Raw genomic sequence first — 17,062 nt, 5'->3', positions numbered from 1 at the left:
AGGCCGGGCCCGGGCCCGGCTGAGGGCAGGTGGCAGCGGGCACCTCGGTCTGCCCTGGCTAGAAGCCGGAGGCGGCGGAGCCTGGTTCCGCTCCCGCCAGGGAAGGCGGCTCCCGAGAGCGGGAGAAGCCCTCGGGTACAGGACGCGGCGGCGGCCTGCAGCACCCGGGCCGCCCGCCGCCGCGGAGGGCTGCGCCCGCCGGCTGAGGGGGCTGGCCGCGCGCCGCCGCCATCTTGCGGCTGATCGCTTCCCTCCCACCCGCCGACGTCCGCCGCGCAGCCCGGCGCCCCTGCCCGCCCGCGGGCCCTGCACGGCGGGGCCGGCCGCCGGCCCGGGCCTGGCCTCCGGCGCACGGGGCGGGCGGCGGGGGCGGTGCGCAGCGGCGGCGCTCCCCGGGGCCGGCCCCGCCGGGTGCTGGGCCGGCTGCGAGTGCCGGGCTGCCGCTGGCGGGGCGGGGGCGGGCCAGGCCGGGCCAGCCCTGCCCTCCCCTCCCTTCCCCTCCCCTCCCGGGCTTCGGTACCGGCGGCTTCGGCCTTGGAGAGGTTCTCACCTTGGCAGAGTACAAATCCTCTATACGTACCCTTGTGCGGAGGCGCCTGCCAAAAGCTAAGTAGGTAAGCTGTCCGCTCCTTCCCCCGACTTCTAGCTTTATTTTCTAATGAGTCAGCTGTCACACAGGACGGTGCTGTTATTTTTTTGTGTCTCGGGTGTTTGGGAGTGCAAATGCTGTGTGTTCGTAGCTGGGGTGACCACGGAAAGGAGAGCAGCGATGGGCAAGGAAGGGGCAGGCGAGAGGCACTTGTTTTGTTGTGGCTTTCTCATTGCAAGTCAAAAGATGTTTCAGCCGTATTTGGCAAGTGGGGTGAGGCACTTCTTAAGGGGTGCCGACAATAAAATATAATCTGTATTTTGAAAAGTGTTTTGCCATTTGCTTCAGAAGTATGTATCTATCTGTTGACAAGCCCCAACATGAGCCTAATTGAAAATTAAGGGAAGGTATGTTTTCCATTCATTTTTCTGGCTTGGTATTTTGTGCTGTTGGCAACTGTTGCTTCCTTTGGTCTTGTCTGAACACCCACACAGACAAATTTTGATGTAGCTTTAAGTGTTGCTTTTGTGAGCTCTGCCAGTCGTGCGCTCACGGCAGGCCTTGGCTTCGCTGGGCTTCCTGTGCATGCGGCTTCTCCGCTGCCCAGGTGCTTTCTTGTAATGACAGCATAGAAAAAAACTGAAAAAGGAAATGTGATCTTGAAGAACAGCTGCTCAGAAACATTTAAGGTCTCATATTTCTTGTCGTGTTGTCTGGATTTCAAGCTGGTGGTGGCTCACTTCTGGGGTTAATTGCCATTACAATATTATCCTCTATCTGCTTTCTTAGCCCAGTAGAGAGAAAAGTAAAAATTATGGTTAACTTGCAGGAGCCGGAACAGCAGTAATCACTTCTTCACACTTTTATCATTGTAACTCTGTCAGGTTGCTTCCTCTTTGACTTACTGTACAAACTTTTACATGAACATACGTATGTTATATTCTTATCTGAGCTGAAGATGAGGTGGTAGAGCTGCCAAAAATGGTAACTCTTCCTGCCCCGATTCTACTTTCAGCCTCCTGGATAAAATAATGTGTCATCCTTGGGTTGTTTCTACGTTGCATTAAAGTAGGAAATGAGGCCACATTGTGGGACATAATTTATGAACAATGTGCAGAGCCTAGCCAGTGTCACCAGAATTATCCTGAGAGTGATTATCAGCTGAAAGCTTGAGAGTGGGAGACCAGAGAGATGTACGTATCTCTTCTATTCTCTCATACCGTCCTTGACTTTCATTAAAAAAGATGATGAAAGGGATTTTCCTGCTGGAAAAGGAGACAACTTCTCTATTTCGGTACTCGGAGAGGAACCTGATATTGCTTAACTCACAGCTGCTGGAGAATTGAGTTTCTGGTCTGGTGAATTTTAACACTTTACAAATATTGACAGCCTACGAGAGAAGTGGGCAAATATCAGTGCTCCAGTTTGTTTCAAGGGAATTGTAAACTGCACTTGTTCCTTGCTCTCTGTCTATTGTTGGTCTTCATACCAGGCTTCCTCTCGTGCTGGCTGCTCTGTCCTTCCTTACGAATGCAAGCTGACAGTCTGGCTGCAAGCAGCTACGCTTGACACAGTCAACAGCAGATAAGGCCGCGTTATTCCTAAAAGCTTTGTTTTCATTGGCCGGCAGTTCCCAACAGTGCAGCTGTGTCTGAGTTTTCAAGGATTCAAATCTCAATCCCTGAAGGGATAACCACAAATCATACATCCTATGGAGTCAGAGCTAAGGGCTTTCCTTTGGGACTGTGTTATATTTTCTTATTTTAGTGTCATTTGACTAGTTAATTTATTACATCTACTGTAAGAACAGATGAGTTTCTGTGCAGAATATGTAAAGTTTTGGTTTTGCGTCATCTTCAATTTCATTAAGTACTGGGAATTGAAGACATTTTTGCTCATGTGAGATGCTAGTTTGAGTTAAGCCCAGGTGTGATAAGGCTGTGTGTTAAATCTGTGATTAGTCATTACATAATCTCATAACAGTTGTGTAAATGTATGTATCCTATAGAGCAAAAGGGGCCGAGAGATGTATTCACTGTGCTAAGCAGCATGCTCTGCAAGAGCTTGCGGTTCTGGAGAATACCCACAGCTCTGCATTAGATAATCTGTGTTAAATGTGAATATTTTGGGACATGCACATCTCTGGAGCTGAAGAGATAATGTGCACTCAAAGCCCTCTAAGGAGTGCCAGTAGCGGTTTTACTGTGATGCAGTTTCTCTCTTTGAAACTCATGTGGTTCACCAAAGATTTGGCATGACTGACTTTACAAGGCCCCTTGTAATGAAGTTCAAGGTGAAGATAGCCTGAAGGAAGGCTGCAGGAATATTTGTGGCACTCTACAAAAGATGGTTGTAGGATGTGTGGGCGTATATCCATGTCAGTTTTGATCTAGTGAGGAAGATAAAGGATTTAGCACATGCTGCTGACTGATACAACTAGAGAGTTAGTCTTCTGCATATCTATTTAAGTCCTGAACTATAAAATGGGAACAAGGGCACTCCTATATTTTGTAGTGATTTTATGAGGAGAAGTAATAATGTTAATACAGAGGGAAGAGAGGTGTTCAATTAATTTAGGCACGATTTTGGTTTAAAAGTATGGGCTTGTGTAGCTATATTGATAGACTCGCTTGTGAAGGCTTAGTCTGTGCAAACAAAAAGCCTGGATAGCTCAAACCACTTTTCAGGAGAGAAAGAGAGGAAGGAGATGTTATAGTGGTAAAAGTCTATATGAACTGTATGTAGACTGTGGCTTTGGTCAGTTAAGAATATCAGAAAATAAACTTTGTCATTAGTATTGACACAGTGTTAAAAGATACAGTCTTGGATAAGAAGGCATGGGTGATGAGAAGGAATGGCAGAATTTAAGGACAGATACAGCCAAAGTACGCTTCCACTACAGATCAAATGTTGCATTTGGTTAAAAAAGCTTCACGTTTATCTTATTGCTGAAAAAATACATTAACAGAGCAGGGAGTAGGTTGAATATGTTGCATTGCCAGGAGTTTTACCTCTATGCAGTACTGCAACCTTGAAGAATTTGAGGTGGGGCTGTGCCAAAAACCTGCTTTTCACCTTGCAGCTAGTGTAGAATGTGGCTGGCTGCTTTCAAAAATTCCGTGTTGGAAATCTGCCTCTGATCCTCTTTTGGACATTTTGCAAATCCCAACAACTTCCTTAAGTTTTGCTAGTAGAAGAAATGGTTTGTTGTCTGCTTTATTTATTGCAAATTTTTCCACCCTTCTATGGTAGATAATGCTTTGGGCTCCTGGTCCAAATACATCTAGGTGAATGTATCATCTATAACATAAGAAAAATACAACCTTTGAAATAAGCCCTACTTGGAGTGAGACTCATTTGCCTTGGGAAAAGAGGTAGCCAAGGCTACTGGACAGATTTGGATGGTGCAGCTGCTCAGTCCAGATAAAGTACAACAGCATTGTAGGATTGCTTACTAAAAGCCTCAGGCATAAATAAAAGTAATGAGTCAAAGAGTTTATGCTGCATGTGAATATGTGCATGCTGGATGCCAGGGTGTGAAATAGAGCATACAAGATCTCACCTTTGCTCTGACTTGATTTACTTGCTTATTTACCTGAGTGTTAGGACTTCTCTATTCCCTGAGGATAGGATACAAAGAGGCTAGGAAGACTCTTAAACCAGTCATTAATTTGCACAGATCTAGCCATTGTGCTGTACAAAGCACTGGTTGGGGAACTGGGAATCTCAGTTTGCCACTGGTATGTTAAATGGCTTATGGCAAATCAGTCCGCTTTTGCCTTAGTTTCTGTCTATACAAAATGGGGTAAATTATCATGATTTCCTTTCCAGAGTACTTTAGGACTTAAGTCATGTCAAAATTTTGTATGCAGAGTTAGCTGATGGACTGCACGTGTTTCAGAGCTGTATCACCAAAGCCATATCTGTTTCTGGCAAGACGTTGCTATTGACCACTGAATATTGGTGTTTGATGTCCTCTCTCTTCATCTGATCTGCAGACTTTACGTGTCTACTGGCATATAGAACCTGCTATGTTATAGTCAGCCCTTTCAAAGGGGATCGCTGGTAACAAGTGAAGATCAGGAGTTGCAAGACATATCTGTTGTACATAAATACTTAATGCATACTTAAATGTCAACTCTTGCAGGCCTAAAGAATTGTATGTAGGAATATGGGTAAGCAATAGCGTGACGAATTAGATCATTGGCCACTGTGTCATATGTTGATCGCTTGCTAACTGGAAAGTGTATCATTAGCCCATGATACTGAAACACTGGGAGAGGTCAAAGTTGCGCAAAGCTAGGTACAAGCTTGAAGGGTGATATGATGATTTGATCTCTCAATCTTTCTCAAAGGTAGAGAGGGCCTTGCCAAATGTTTTTGTGCCAGGGTGGAGAAGCGACACTACTTGGTCAAATTTATCTTCCTTGCCTGGTACTCATGTTCTTATAAGGACCATTCGTCTTGTTATTCTGTGATAGATTAAGAGGGCATAAGCTTAGACTGTGAAATAATATGAAACCAAGGTTTTTTTGATGTGCGGAGAATGAGTCTGTAGAATAATGTACAAAAAAAAAAAAGAACTGATACTGATAGACTATGAAGATTTTTCCTTGCAACAGAATTATAGATGAATATGAGTTCAGTACGTTTGCATTTCCCTGAAATTAGAGGATTTTGTAACCTTTGTCACTTGTCTCTAGGAAAACAGATACACGGCACAGTAACTGAGGGAGTATCTGTTGGGGAGGAGAACAGTTTCAGGCTCATTGGACTTGAATTGACAGCAGGATATTCATAAAAGAGGTTTTGGAGACGGGCTGTGATGATAGTTTTAACAGAAGATAGGTCTGGATTAGGAAGAGCGCTCTATTTATTATTGAGTAAGTGCTTATGAAAATACACAGGCAGAGGATGTAAGGAGACAGAAGAGGAACAAGCCCTATATGCACCCACAGAAACTTAGAGGAATCTTCCCATGTAAATATTACAGGAACAAGTAGAGATGGGAGGAGATGTATGGAGTACAGACGGCTAGGAGGAGCTGTAATTACAAAAGATATGGGAAGGGCAAAATTTGAGGAAGATAATGATTACGATAAAGGTGTATGATGGTCACAAAGGATGAAAATGGAACACCAGTTCTAAGAGTTTAAGAATATTTTGGCCTCTCGGGATTTTGCTAAGAGCTGTTTTAGGGGCAGAACCTGGATTAAATAGGATCTAAAGATGGAGGTGAAGGAGGACTCCCGACCATGCGTAAAGCTGAGCGTGTGGAAGCAGAGGTGAACAGCAGCAGTTAAAGGGGGGTCAAGGATGGGATTTAATATTGCAACTTTAAAGTGTATTTTTATTGTGAAGGAAAAAGAACCAAGGAGGACATGGTTTAGGGAGGACCTGAGATAAGATATCCTGGGGCAAACAAAAGGAGTTAGAAAAGAAAACTAACAGTTTGATAGTTGAAAACAAAGAGTATGTGAGAATTGTAGTTGGGAATTGACAGTGAGTTGAGGAGGTAAGAAAGGTTATAAGCTGCTAACAAGTATGTAAAGAGTCTCATGCTTTCCTGTTAGAGAGTTAACTAGGCTTATAATGGTAGTTCAGGAAAGCAAGGAATGCATGCGAAGCATGCTAGAATAATAGCAAAAAAATCCTTGTTATACGGCTTTTCCTTCCAGCGGATTTTTTGCCTTTTGAATGCCCAGTCTACATTTAGTTTTAATATTTCAGTGTTACCCTCAAATTTCTTGGGGAATTTTTAGCCTCTATCAGTTGTCTTGTTGAATTATGTGGACTTGTGAGAAGAAGTGTGAAGATGATGTGTGTATGGAATGATTTTTCATCATTCTTCATTCTCAGGGTTGTTTCTCTGTAGCTACTTATTATTTGTCTCATTATTTATTTGTAATGCACTTGTAAGTGTAAATTCTTCTGTCAGCAAGCCTGATTCCATAAATATTCACAAACACAGTTTTGGAAGCTGAAGTAAATACTTTTTGTGTTTGTTTTACAGATGAGATCATTTCAAGCTCTTTTTTTGGAAGACGTGGTCAAAGGAAATGGATAACTATTCAGACTTCAATACACAGAACCTCTCATCTTCAGCTAATATGTCTATTTCTTTGCCTGGACAAGTTGGACTCAATACCACTGGCGGTACTCCTTCTATGTCAATAAGCAGGCTTTTCCCAGCCTTGTTAGAATGCTTTGGAATAATTCTTTGTGGCTACATAGCTGGAAGAGCCAACATTATCACAACAACTCAGGCCAAAGGACTGGGAAATTTTGTGTCCCGTTTTGCACTCCCAGCTCTACTGTTCAAAAACATGGTGGTACTTAACTTTTCTAATGTGAATTGGTCCTTCCTGTACAGTATTTTAGTTGCCAAAGCTGCTGTGTTTTTCTTAGTCTGCGTTTTAACATTGTTGGTAGCCAGTCCTGAGAACAGATTTAGCAAAGCAGGTTTGTTCCCTATTTTTGCTACACAAAGCAATGACTTCGCACTGGGATATCCAATAGGTAAGTAGTTCCTTATGCTTTCTTCTTTAAAACTATTTTTCAGTGTTCTAGACATGTTTGCTTTTATTTTTCTGTAATTTGAAACTGAATTCTGAACTGAAGTTATGAGTTATCTAAGCCATTTCTCAAGTCACTTTTCTTGACCTCAGGCCATGTAAGGGAAGAAAACTGTCAACTGGTATGAATGAGGCAGAATTTAAAACAATCCAACTACTATGGTCTATGTAATCTTGTAATGTTAATCAGATCGGGGTGGGGGGGAAGGATTTAAAATATAATTTCAAAACTGGTATAAATTACCTTACATTGCCAAAGTTTCCCTCAAGACCAAAATGTCTTGCTTTGCAAAGTGTGAGCCGGTACCTGTGGTCTCTGAAATAGCTGTAGTGTGTTTTTTACTCATTTGGCATTACCTCTTGGCTTAGCTCAAAGAAAACATCTGTCCATAATGTTGATGCCTACTGGTTGTGGAGTGTGTGACAAACTTTAAATCTGTTCAGAAGAAACTTCTCATTTTTGTGCCACTTAATTTATGTAGCCAATCATATTTTATCCCTTAATCTTTATTCTGTTGTGGCCAGTAGACATGCTTTAGGATATAGTCTTGGAAGAAGTCTGTCTTTTAAAAGCAAGGTTGCTGCGTGATTTGTGGTAACTTGCATTTGTGTATCTCAAATCGGAATTTTATGCAGCTGTGGTGCCATTCTTGGGATGTGTAACTAACCACTAGTCCAGTGAAGCTAAGAAACAAACAAACAAAAACAAAGAGGCATTCAGAGTATAACTTGTATAACTGTGTACTCTTGTTCTTGTAAGCCTAGATTCTGAATTTCAAGCAATATCAGTTATTAAACTTAATTTTATCAGAATCTGCAAGACTATTACTTTCTTTCGTTTTGGTAAGGAAGTTGGTTTTTTTTTCCTTTTTCCTTTTGATAGGTTTTCTTAATGGTATGTTAATATGCTTTTAGCCATACATACTATGATACTTAGGAAGTGATTGGGAGCTGTAGCAGGCTTCTCCCACCTGCTACCATCTGAATTGCAGTGCTTTTTACCTGCCTTGAGAGGCTCTTGTGTGCCAATGTAGCTTTCATTCCTGCCTCTCCCCAGGCTGACCCATGTGGCTGGTGTGGGAACACACACTGCAGGTATCAGGATCTTTAAAATACACCTCAAGTGGAAGGCATTTGGAGAGGATGCCTGGACTATGTTTTATTTGTTTGCTGCTCCCTGAAGAGAAAGTGCTCTGTGCCTCTCAAATTCTCTTGAGATCACTTTTATCACCCAGACAAGGTTAAGAACAAAAAAGAAAGCAAGTTTGTTCTAGCAAAGCAAAAAGCAAGATACTTGATTACTGAATTGAAAATACAGTCACAAAAAGGAAGCTTAAACATGCAATTCCAGATTATATGTAACAACAGGTAGCTCCATATTTTAGATGGAGGAGTTGGCAGTTTTATTCTCCCTTTTCCAGGGCAGCATGCTCAGGAGAATCTTGAATCTTTTTTACTCTCTTCAAATTTGCTGGATGTATAAAATACAGACAAATGCAATTGCAAACTTTTCTTCCCTGGGTGAAAATACCTTGTTTCCTTCAGTTGCATCTCCTGAGGTTTATTCCTCTTGAGAGAAATCAGAAGTGTATCACACAGAAGGCTGTGAGGACTGTGGTGTCTTTGTTTCTTGCTACTGGATTAAAATGCCAATTAGGGTTTCTCTTTTTTTTTTCTATTTTGAGGTTGTCTGGACATATTTCCATTGTATCCTTCTAGTTAAAACATTATTTCTACTTCGAATTACTTTCTTGTCAGATTGCATTTTTCTTCAAATATTTCATGATTTACAAAATATTTCTTCTATGTACAATGTAGCCAAATTCACAACACTTAGTTCATTAAGAGCTTTACTGGAATACTTAATGCAACAGCAAGACTGTAGGCGCTTCAGGGTTGTTAATTTCTCAGAGCTGTTTATTTCCTTTCCTGTCCTTTCCCTTGTCCCATCCCCAAACTTTCAGCAATGTTTGGTTCATGCTGTCAGGTGTGCAAACTTTTTACTGGTAGTGGCTTCTCTGAAGTGTTTGCAGGACTAGGCAACAAAGAATGCGTTGCTTATTTCTTTTTGTGTATGACAGTAGGTAGTGTTTTGAGCAAAAACTGATCTTTTGATGGAAATATATTTTTAAAGGCTGCTTCAGTTGAAATTTGTAAAGGAAAAAAATCAGTATTGACAGATCTGTGTATTACAATAATGCTATTTAAAAAGGCAGTTTGAACTCTTAAATAGATAAATAAGGTCCTGAGTTTTCATCCTGTGTAATTATTTTTTTCTTTAATAACCACTATGCTATTTTTTGCTGTTGAGCAAAGATTTGCACATAGGAAAATTGAAATATAGATTAAATTTTCAAACATCACCACTGATTTTCTCTAATCACTGTTATGACAGTTCTACACTACAAACTGATGTTGGTTTGGAGAGAAAAACAACTGGTACGGAGATTTGCTAGCAGACCTCCTGATACAGATAGAATTACTATGATAGCAAGCTTTGTCTTTTTGGTTTTTATTACTAGGTGAGATGATACAACTCTGACAGAACAGCTTCATCTACTCTCCAGTGCTGTATTAAAGCATAGGTGTAGCAGAAGTGTTGTGTGGATGATGGCTCAGTTACCATGACTAATGGTGCTAATTGTATTAAGCATAAACAACTAGTGTGTGATTTATATGTAATTTTAAGCAGCTGGGATGTGGAAATTTGATTTCTTTAAAAAAGTATTAAAATATCTTTTAATTTCAATCTTCTGTTATGATCAGCAGCAGACACCTTGATTTAAATAAAAAGAAAATTTTTTCATTGGAGATAGTTGTGGATTATTTTCACTGTCTTAATGATTCCTTAAGCATGATTTCTGATTTTTTTCCCACTGACTCAGCAATCTACACTGGTTCCACTTTATGCTACCCAGGAAAATGCATTGTGACTTCATACCTCAGTTAAATTATTTATAGAACTTAATATATTGTATTAAGTATACAGTTTCACTTTGCCAAAAAACAATGGTTTACTACATATTTCACTCAGACATTATTTACATGTGACTTTTGTTGAGTTGCATTTGATTGAAATGGGTATTCTGTGTAAAGCAGCATAAAAGCATTGCTCTAAGGTTTGGGGTTTTAGAAAATTTTTACTTACATAAAAAGTGTCCAGCATGTTTAAAGTGGTGTTATTTATCAGAATATATTTAGTGTTTAAAACTGGCTTGTTAAATGCAGTAACTAACTACAAACTTGATAGTTCTGTTCAGCAGTTCAGTCAGGATTTTAGGACAGGTAGCTCTTGTATATGTACTTTAATCTTGGTTTGTAAGAGGAAAAGCACCTTTAGTGCTCCTTCTTATATAATGGAAATCAAATAATTGCAAATGTCAGTTTATTCAATCTAAAGAGAAGGCTGTTTATAGTAAATGCTGATTTAGCGCTTAGTAGATCCTGTCATTCCAGATGCTTAACTAATATGAAGGTAAAAATCTTTTGGATTTTGAAAAACATAGTCACGAGGGAAAACTTTTTCAGAACAAGAACAGGTTTAGTACATGGGGAAACGGAAATACCTGCAACAGTTGGCTGCTTAGTGATCTTAAACTTTATTTAGTACTTTGAGTGCTAAGTTAACCCATAGAAAGGTCCAGTAGGTATATTTATGCAATAGTCCTTCCTTTTTTTTATATTCTTTGTAGTACAAATAGAATTGCATCTGCATATTAAGATACTTTTGCCTGGGGAAGAACAGATAAACTCTGTATTGTTAACCAGCTAAACGGCAATTTTGGTAGATTTAATTCATCATTTAATACATGTATAGGAAATACAACAGTATAGACCTAGAAGTTTTAAAATAAAGTAATATCACTTGAACTCTTTGTTTATAAAACACATTTAAAATGCAAAAATGAAGCAGTGATGGCACTTTAAACATTATTTTACTGCTTAGGTGAGAAAGTGCTTCATATGCATAATTTCTCCTTTTTCTTTTCCGTTTTTCAATATGAAATAATGAAATTATAATAGGGAGACCAAAAACATCTGCAGGATTCTAGACCTTGCAGCTTTACAAGTGACTTTCCTGGCCTTAGTATAGGCTACTGTAATGAAAAGAGAACAAAATCCTACTTTAAAAATACTGTGGGTTATAATCTTATATGTCTTTCCAGAGTCTTTTCATGATTTTTGAATCTGTTAGCACAAACTTGAAATAAAAAGCAGTTCTACCTTGACTCACAAGTTTGTGGTAGCAATGAAAACAAATGCTTAGGATTTAAAGTTCCTTGAGGGACCAGAACTACAGCGATAACTCTTGTCCTGAGTAGCCCCAGAAAATGAACTAATAATTATGTGCTAATGTATTTTCTATTTGGTTGGTGCTTTGCTGTGTTGTACAGAATCGGCATAGAAAGATTACACCTGATTTACCCACTGAAAACTGGTTAAATTCCAAAGATGTGGGATTCCCCTGAGATGAGAAGCAACTTGTGTCCTGCAAAGGTGCATGTTATTCTCCACGACTGTCATGTTTCTGGGGAGGAAAAGCAATTCAGCAAAAAACCAACTTTTTTCAGCATTTGGGGTGACTCAAAGGGCGTGTGGGATTGTTATATTTCATTTTTTTTTTTTCTTGTAAACACTGACTATTCATAGAATCATTAAATAGTGTTAGGTGGTTAATCTTTGATCTTTAATGTGTTCATTAGATGACTGTGGCCTAATGGGGATTTGGCACACTTCTCTTACTATATCATCTTATATCGATTGTAAATGTAGTTACTTCTGAAGGATAATGAAATCATTTTTCTCTAGTTTTCAGACAACAAAACTTAATTTCAATATTAATGTGTTTTTGTACTGAAATGTTATCACTCATCACTTTTCATTTCCTGTCTTCTAGTTGAAGCTTTATATCAAACCACTTACCCAGAATATCTCCAGTACATTTACCTAGTGGCTCCAATATCTCTTATGATGCTAAACCCTCTTGGGTTTATCTTCTGTGAAATCCAGAAGTGGAGGGATAATCGCACTGTGTCACAGAGCAAAATCAAAATAGTGGGCCTAGCACTCCTTCGAGTTTTGCAGAACCCAATTGTATTCATGGTCTTCATAGGAATTGCCTCAAACTTTATTCTTGGCCAGAAAATTCCCGAATATCTTGAAAACTTCCTTGATGGACTGGGCAGTTCATTTTCTGGCTCCGCACTTTTTTACCTTGGACTAACTATGGTGGGACAAACAAAAAAACTGACAAAGGGTATGTTTGTTGCACTGATCCTTCTCATCACAGCTAAACTGTAAGTTCTATTTATGTACTTCTATAATTTTGTTCTCTAGACGCTTTAAGCTCTGAATATACTGGTCAGATGTCTTTTCTCTCAAAATCATTATAGTGATAGTATGTTTCACTTCCAGTATTTTGGGAGAGTGCTTCCCAAACTCTGATAGTATACAACTGTCAACTTCTTTTAAAAGAAGTTTTGCGCACCACAAACCTGTTGTTGGGCTCTGCAGAGACGAAAATTCAGGGGTGCTGTGGCTTCATGGACTGCCTGCAGGCCATCTGTCACAAATTGGATGTTTGGGGAATTACTAGCTTAAATTAAAATTTACTAGTTAAATAGTTAGACAAGAGTGAGTTTAAGTATTATTTTATTAGTGTTTGTATTTTCTTTGGATTACACAATACGTCTCAATTAGTTGGTTTACCTTGGTCTAGAAATCTTTGAAACTGCTATATTGGAAGAGCTTAAAAATGATTGCTTTACACTCTTAAACTGTCTGACTTTTAAGCATGAATAAATGACCATTTGTATTTAGAACTTATGCCATCATTATCTTCCCTTGAATATGTCTCAGTTACTGGTGAACTAAATATTTTATTTGCTATGGAGCTACAATTAACATAATAGAACAATTGTTTGGTGGTTAAGTTTATACTGTAACATTTGAAGATGCATTGGAATATCAGTACAACTAACTAGCAAACTTAAAGACCTTGCTTGTAAACCAGCTTAATGATAAATTTTGTAAGAACATGAGAAAAAATGGTTTTTAATGTTACCACTTTGCTTTACTGGTGAGTTTATGTAATTAGCCTGTGTAAGGTTTACATAGTGAGTCCGTGTGAGATCTGGGGTATTGCTAAAGGCAAACAGAATAGCATTGATGCAGGGTTTTGGGGTTTTTTTTGCTGGCCGAAACTTTCAGAATAGGATACTTAAGCTTGAGCCCTTGTTATATTTCACACAGATTGCAGAAAGGTGGTCTAAGTTTCAAAGCTGCTGGCTGCTTATAGCTACTGTTACTTTTACAGTTGAAAAATGAGGGGGGTTTTTTATATTTTACCTTTCTAAATCTCAGGCTTATACAAAGAACGTGTCTGCACAATCAGAGAATGTGCTTATTTCCCAGAGTTTGCTGTCTTTTTTAATGTTTCTTTTGTGTATGGGTTTTTTTTGTTTAACTTATGACATGAAATTGTTAAGCAGCTGGTAAATGTCATGGTAACAGTAAAGGCAATCATTCAAAGTGATGTCAGTATTTTGCTGTTCATAATTTAAGGCTTGTTTGAATACTATTTTCCTTTGGGTTCATTTTCTGAGTAAAGAAGAGTCTATTGCTATGGCCTGAGTAATTTTTTTTTTTTAATTACTTTTTTCCCCTCTCTTTTCAGACTTATGATGCCATTTCTCTGTAGAGAAATGGTGGAACTATTGGACAAGAGTGACAGCGCAGTCAACCACACCAGTTTATCAAACTATGCATTTCTTTATGGAGTTTTTCCAGCAGCACCTGGTGTCGCAATATTTGCAAGTCAATTTAATATGGAAGTAGGAATTGTATGTAGTTAGCTTTTCCGAAACATGTACTAACTTGGAGCTTATATTTGTTGATGAAATACTTAAATAAATAAGTAGGCTTGGTGAATTTGCTTTTCGGTAGTATTGACTCCTTAGATTTGCTTATAAGATTTACTTATACTCCGAAGATATCAACTATAAATTATATTTCAGGTTATTAATTAAGCAGAGTACTCTTTCCTAATGTCTCAAGTGTCTTGATAGTATATGTTCATTAATAAGTCCTCATACTTTTCCTATTCGTGACTCTAGTAGGAAGAGCTAGGATAACTTTAAATATAAAGAACTTGTATCTTTGTTGTGTTTTTTTTTTTTTTTTTTTTCAAAGATCTTATCTTTGAGGTACTGTTTTTGAAGGAAACAACAGTAATTATGTTGCTGACTTCAGTAGGAACAGCATTAGCTTAATGCTGAAAACTTATGGAAGAACTTATGCTTTAACTGATTCTGTTGTGTTGCCCTTCAGTTAAATCGTGCAATAGAAATGCATTTTACTTTTTTTTTTTTTTAATAGTAGACGGTATCAATTATCTTTTCAATTTAAAATACAAATTTTATAACTGTTTCCTTTCTTCCACTTGAAGTGACATTAAAACATTCCTGTTGACTTCCATTGTTTTTAATGTTATCTATTTTTTGTTTGTTGTTTTTTTTTTTTAAAGAAAAGGAAAAACAAAAAAAAGACCACTAAAGTAAACCTTACAAGATAGAATTTTGTGCCCAACAAACTCAGGAAATCTCTTCAAAACAGAGATCTGTAGTATCTATAGTATGAGTAGCAATTCACGCTTCCTTTGCTGTGCAAATTCTAGAAAGCAGAAAGACAATGAGAAGCCAAAATAAAAATCACTTAAATGCAAATATATATGGCTTCTTCTCATGAATTGGTGCATATTATTTATTTATTTATGGTGTGAATCTTTGCATCCAAAAGTAAATTGCAACATTGTAAATCCACCCCTGGACTGTAGTCATTAGTTTATTTGACACCCATGAAAAAGCTCTGTAAGAATTTGCAGTAGGGAACTCTCTATTCCTACTGTTTCAGAAGCTTGTTAAAATTTTCAGTTTAACTCTATGTATAAAATGGATACTTTCTGGCTCGAATTCTAAATAATTTGTTATAGAAACAACTCTGATTTGTTCAAGGTCTATGTATGTTTAATTGGAAGGTACAATTTTGTCAGTGGTTGTATTCGTGAACACAGATTATTTAGCTTGAGATCTGATTAACTCTGTTCTTGTTTCTGTTTGACTCTCTTTGCAGATTACCTCAGGCATGGTGATAAGCACGTTTGTGTCTGCACCTATTATGTATGTTTCTGCGTGGCTGTTGACCATTCCATCTATGGACCCCAACCCACTGGCACCTGCACTCCAAAATGTTAGCTTTGACATAAGTATTGTCAGCCTCATTTCTCTGGTAGGTGTTGATGAAGTGAAATACAAAAGTACACTGTCATGTCAGGGTAGCATTAGTACATAAGCAACAAATCAAGTCATGGTAAGACAACTCATTTCCCCATCGTATCCTGTTGCAGAAGGATGAGGAAGGAGTTAAAAATCTTCTTGATTTAACAGTGGGTGAGCTGGAAAGCTGCACTGTAGAGGAAGATGGGTAAGTGAATTAGAGCACTAGTGCAGGGCTTAAGAGTTTGTCCTTTTCATTTTTGGGGTTTTTTTTGTTTGTTTGTTTTTAAATAACAAGATGTGGGGGAATAACAGTACTAGCTTACACAAGGAATAATTTCATCAAGCCATGTGAGGTGCTTGGATATCACAGTAATGGAGGCTGTGTACAAACTTCAGCTCCAGAAATGTCAGCGAATATTTATTTAATGAAGTATTAATGAGTATTAATGAAAATGTTGAACTTGGAAGTTTTAATTTAGTTTTATCAAATTGCTTTCCTAGAAATTCTGGGTGCACAGTTCTTAAAAAGTGGGTTGATAATCCAGAAGTCCAATGTGAATTGTGTTTTGGCTTTATAGGCACTACAGATAGCGTGTTTATTTTGTTTGCTTTTTTAAAGTAAAAACATCCATGTTGGAGGGAGTTGGAATTTTCTTAACTTGTCTTACTGAAGCTGTCTGAACTGTGCCTCAGGGGAAGCCACAAGTGAACGCTGCCCCTTGCTGTCACAGGTCATTTTGGGAGATTCAGGGAAGGAGGGGAATTTTAAATTCTAAATTGCCAGGCTACTGTGTGGTCATTTATGTCCTAAGGAACAACCAGGCTTCTGCACACTAGAGGCAAGCTCTTGGTGCTTCCTGGAAATATTTTACCATCATGAGAACACAAAGATGCATTGCTTTCTCTGGCTATAGTTGCTGAGGCACAAGGACTGGCAGCAGATGGTGTGGAGCTGACTACAGTAGTCATGTTGCTAAGAAACTTTTCAAGAAGATTTGTTGTGTATTTAATTTCACCGTAGTCTGCCAGAATACTCATCTTGTTCTTTTGGGGTTTGTTTTACTCCTAAATTAAATTTTTATTTATGTGACAGATCTGGTCTCTTACTGTTGTTCTTCTGAGTAAGAAATACAAACAGCTTCCTCATATGATTACAACAAATCTACTTGTTGCTCAGGTGAGTAGTAAGAAGAATGCTGTTGCGTGAGGTTTGTTTTGTTTTTTTTTTTTTAAAGTCTTTCTTTTAACATTTTTACAAGTTTGGTTTCTACAGTGATATCTTTGTAGCCATCTATGGAGGGCAGGGGAATCTAATGTGCGACTTGTCTAAACAATTTCTGTGCCTTAAAATACACCCTTGAAGAAAATTATAGTTGATGCTGGTAGTGTGGTTTTCAAACAGAACTATAAGCAATCAGGATGGAGAGTGGCTTCTGAAATATATTTTTAGCTTTATAAGTTACTGCCTAACACTATTGAGGCACTTCTGTATCAGTTTATGCCAATCCAAAGTCAGGAATGCCAGGATCAGCCATAGAGTGTGTTTGACTCTGTGGTGACCTGATTCAAGGAGCTGAATAGAAAACTAATCCCCATGCTGGTTTGCCTCCCTGAAGTGGCTT

At 38.6% G+C, this 17,062-nt stretch overlaps 1 protein-coding gene across 6 annotated transcripts in view; it reads left to right on the top strand.

Annotated features, from left to right (window-relative positions):
* Nucleotides 1-502: 502 nt before the first annotated feature.
* Nucleotides 503-17,062, top strand: part of GPR155 (G protein-coupled receptor 155) — a 57,433-nt gene continuing 40,873 nt past the window's right edge. For 4 of the 6 annotated variants that reach the window (XR_012831061.1, XM_075710803.1, XM_075710806.1 and 1 more), the window contains exons 1-6: nt 503-614; nt 6,603-7,108; nt 12,062-12,461; nt 13,841-14,006; nt 15,295-15,450; nt 16,534-16,617. Coding sequence is in view for 5 of the 6 variants with exons in the window: in XM_075710803.1 (XP_075566918.1) it covers nt 6,649-7,108; nt 12,062-12,461; nt 13,841-14,006; nt 15,295-15,450; nt 16,534-16,617 (1,266 nt within the window). In the remaining variant the exon portion in view is untranslated. Of the gene's footprint in view, nt 615-977; nt 997-6,602; nt 7,109-12,061; nt 12,462-13,840; nt 14,007-15,294; nt 15,451-16,533; nt 16,618-17,062 lie in introns of those variants that run through there. The other 2 variants (XM_075710804.1, XM_075710805.1) reach the window with 2 other exon arrangements.

Source organism: Pelecanus crispus, chromosome 5, assembly GCF_030463565.1.
Source record: "Pelecanus crispus isolate bPelCri1 chromosome 5, bPelCri1.pri, whole genome shotgun sequence".
Lineage (NCBI taxonomy): Eukaryota > Metazoa > Chordata > Aves > Pelecaniformes > Pelecanidae > Pelecanus > Pelecanus crispus.
The sequence above is the reverse complement of the archived record's forward strand: the minus strand, read 5'-3'. Positions and strand labels throughout refer to the sequence as shown.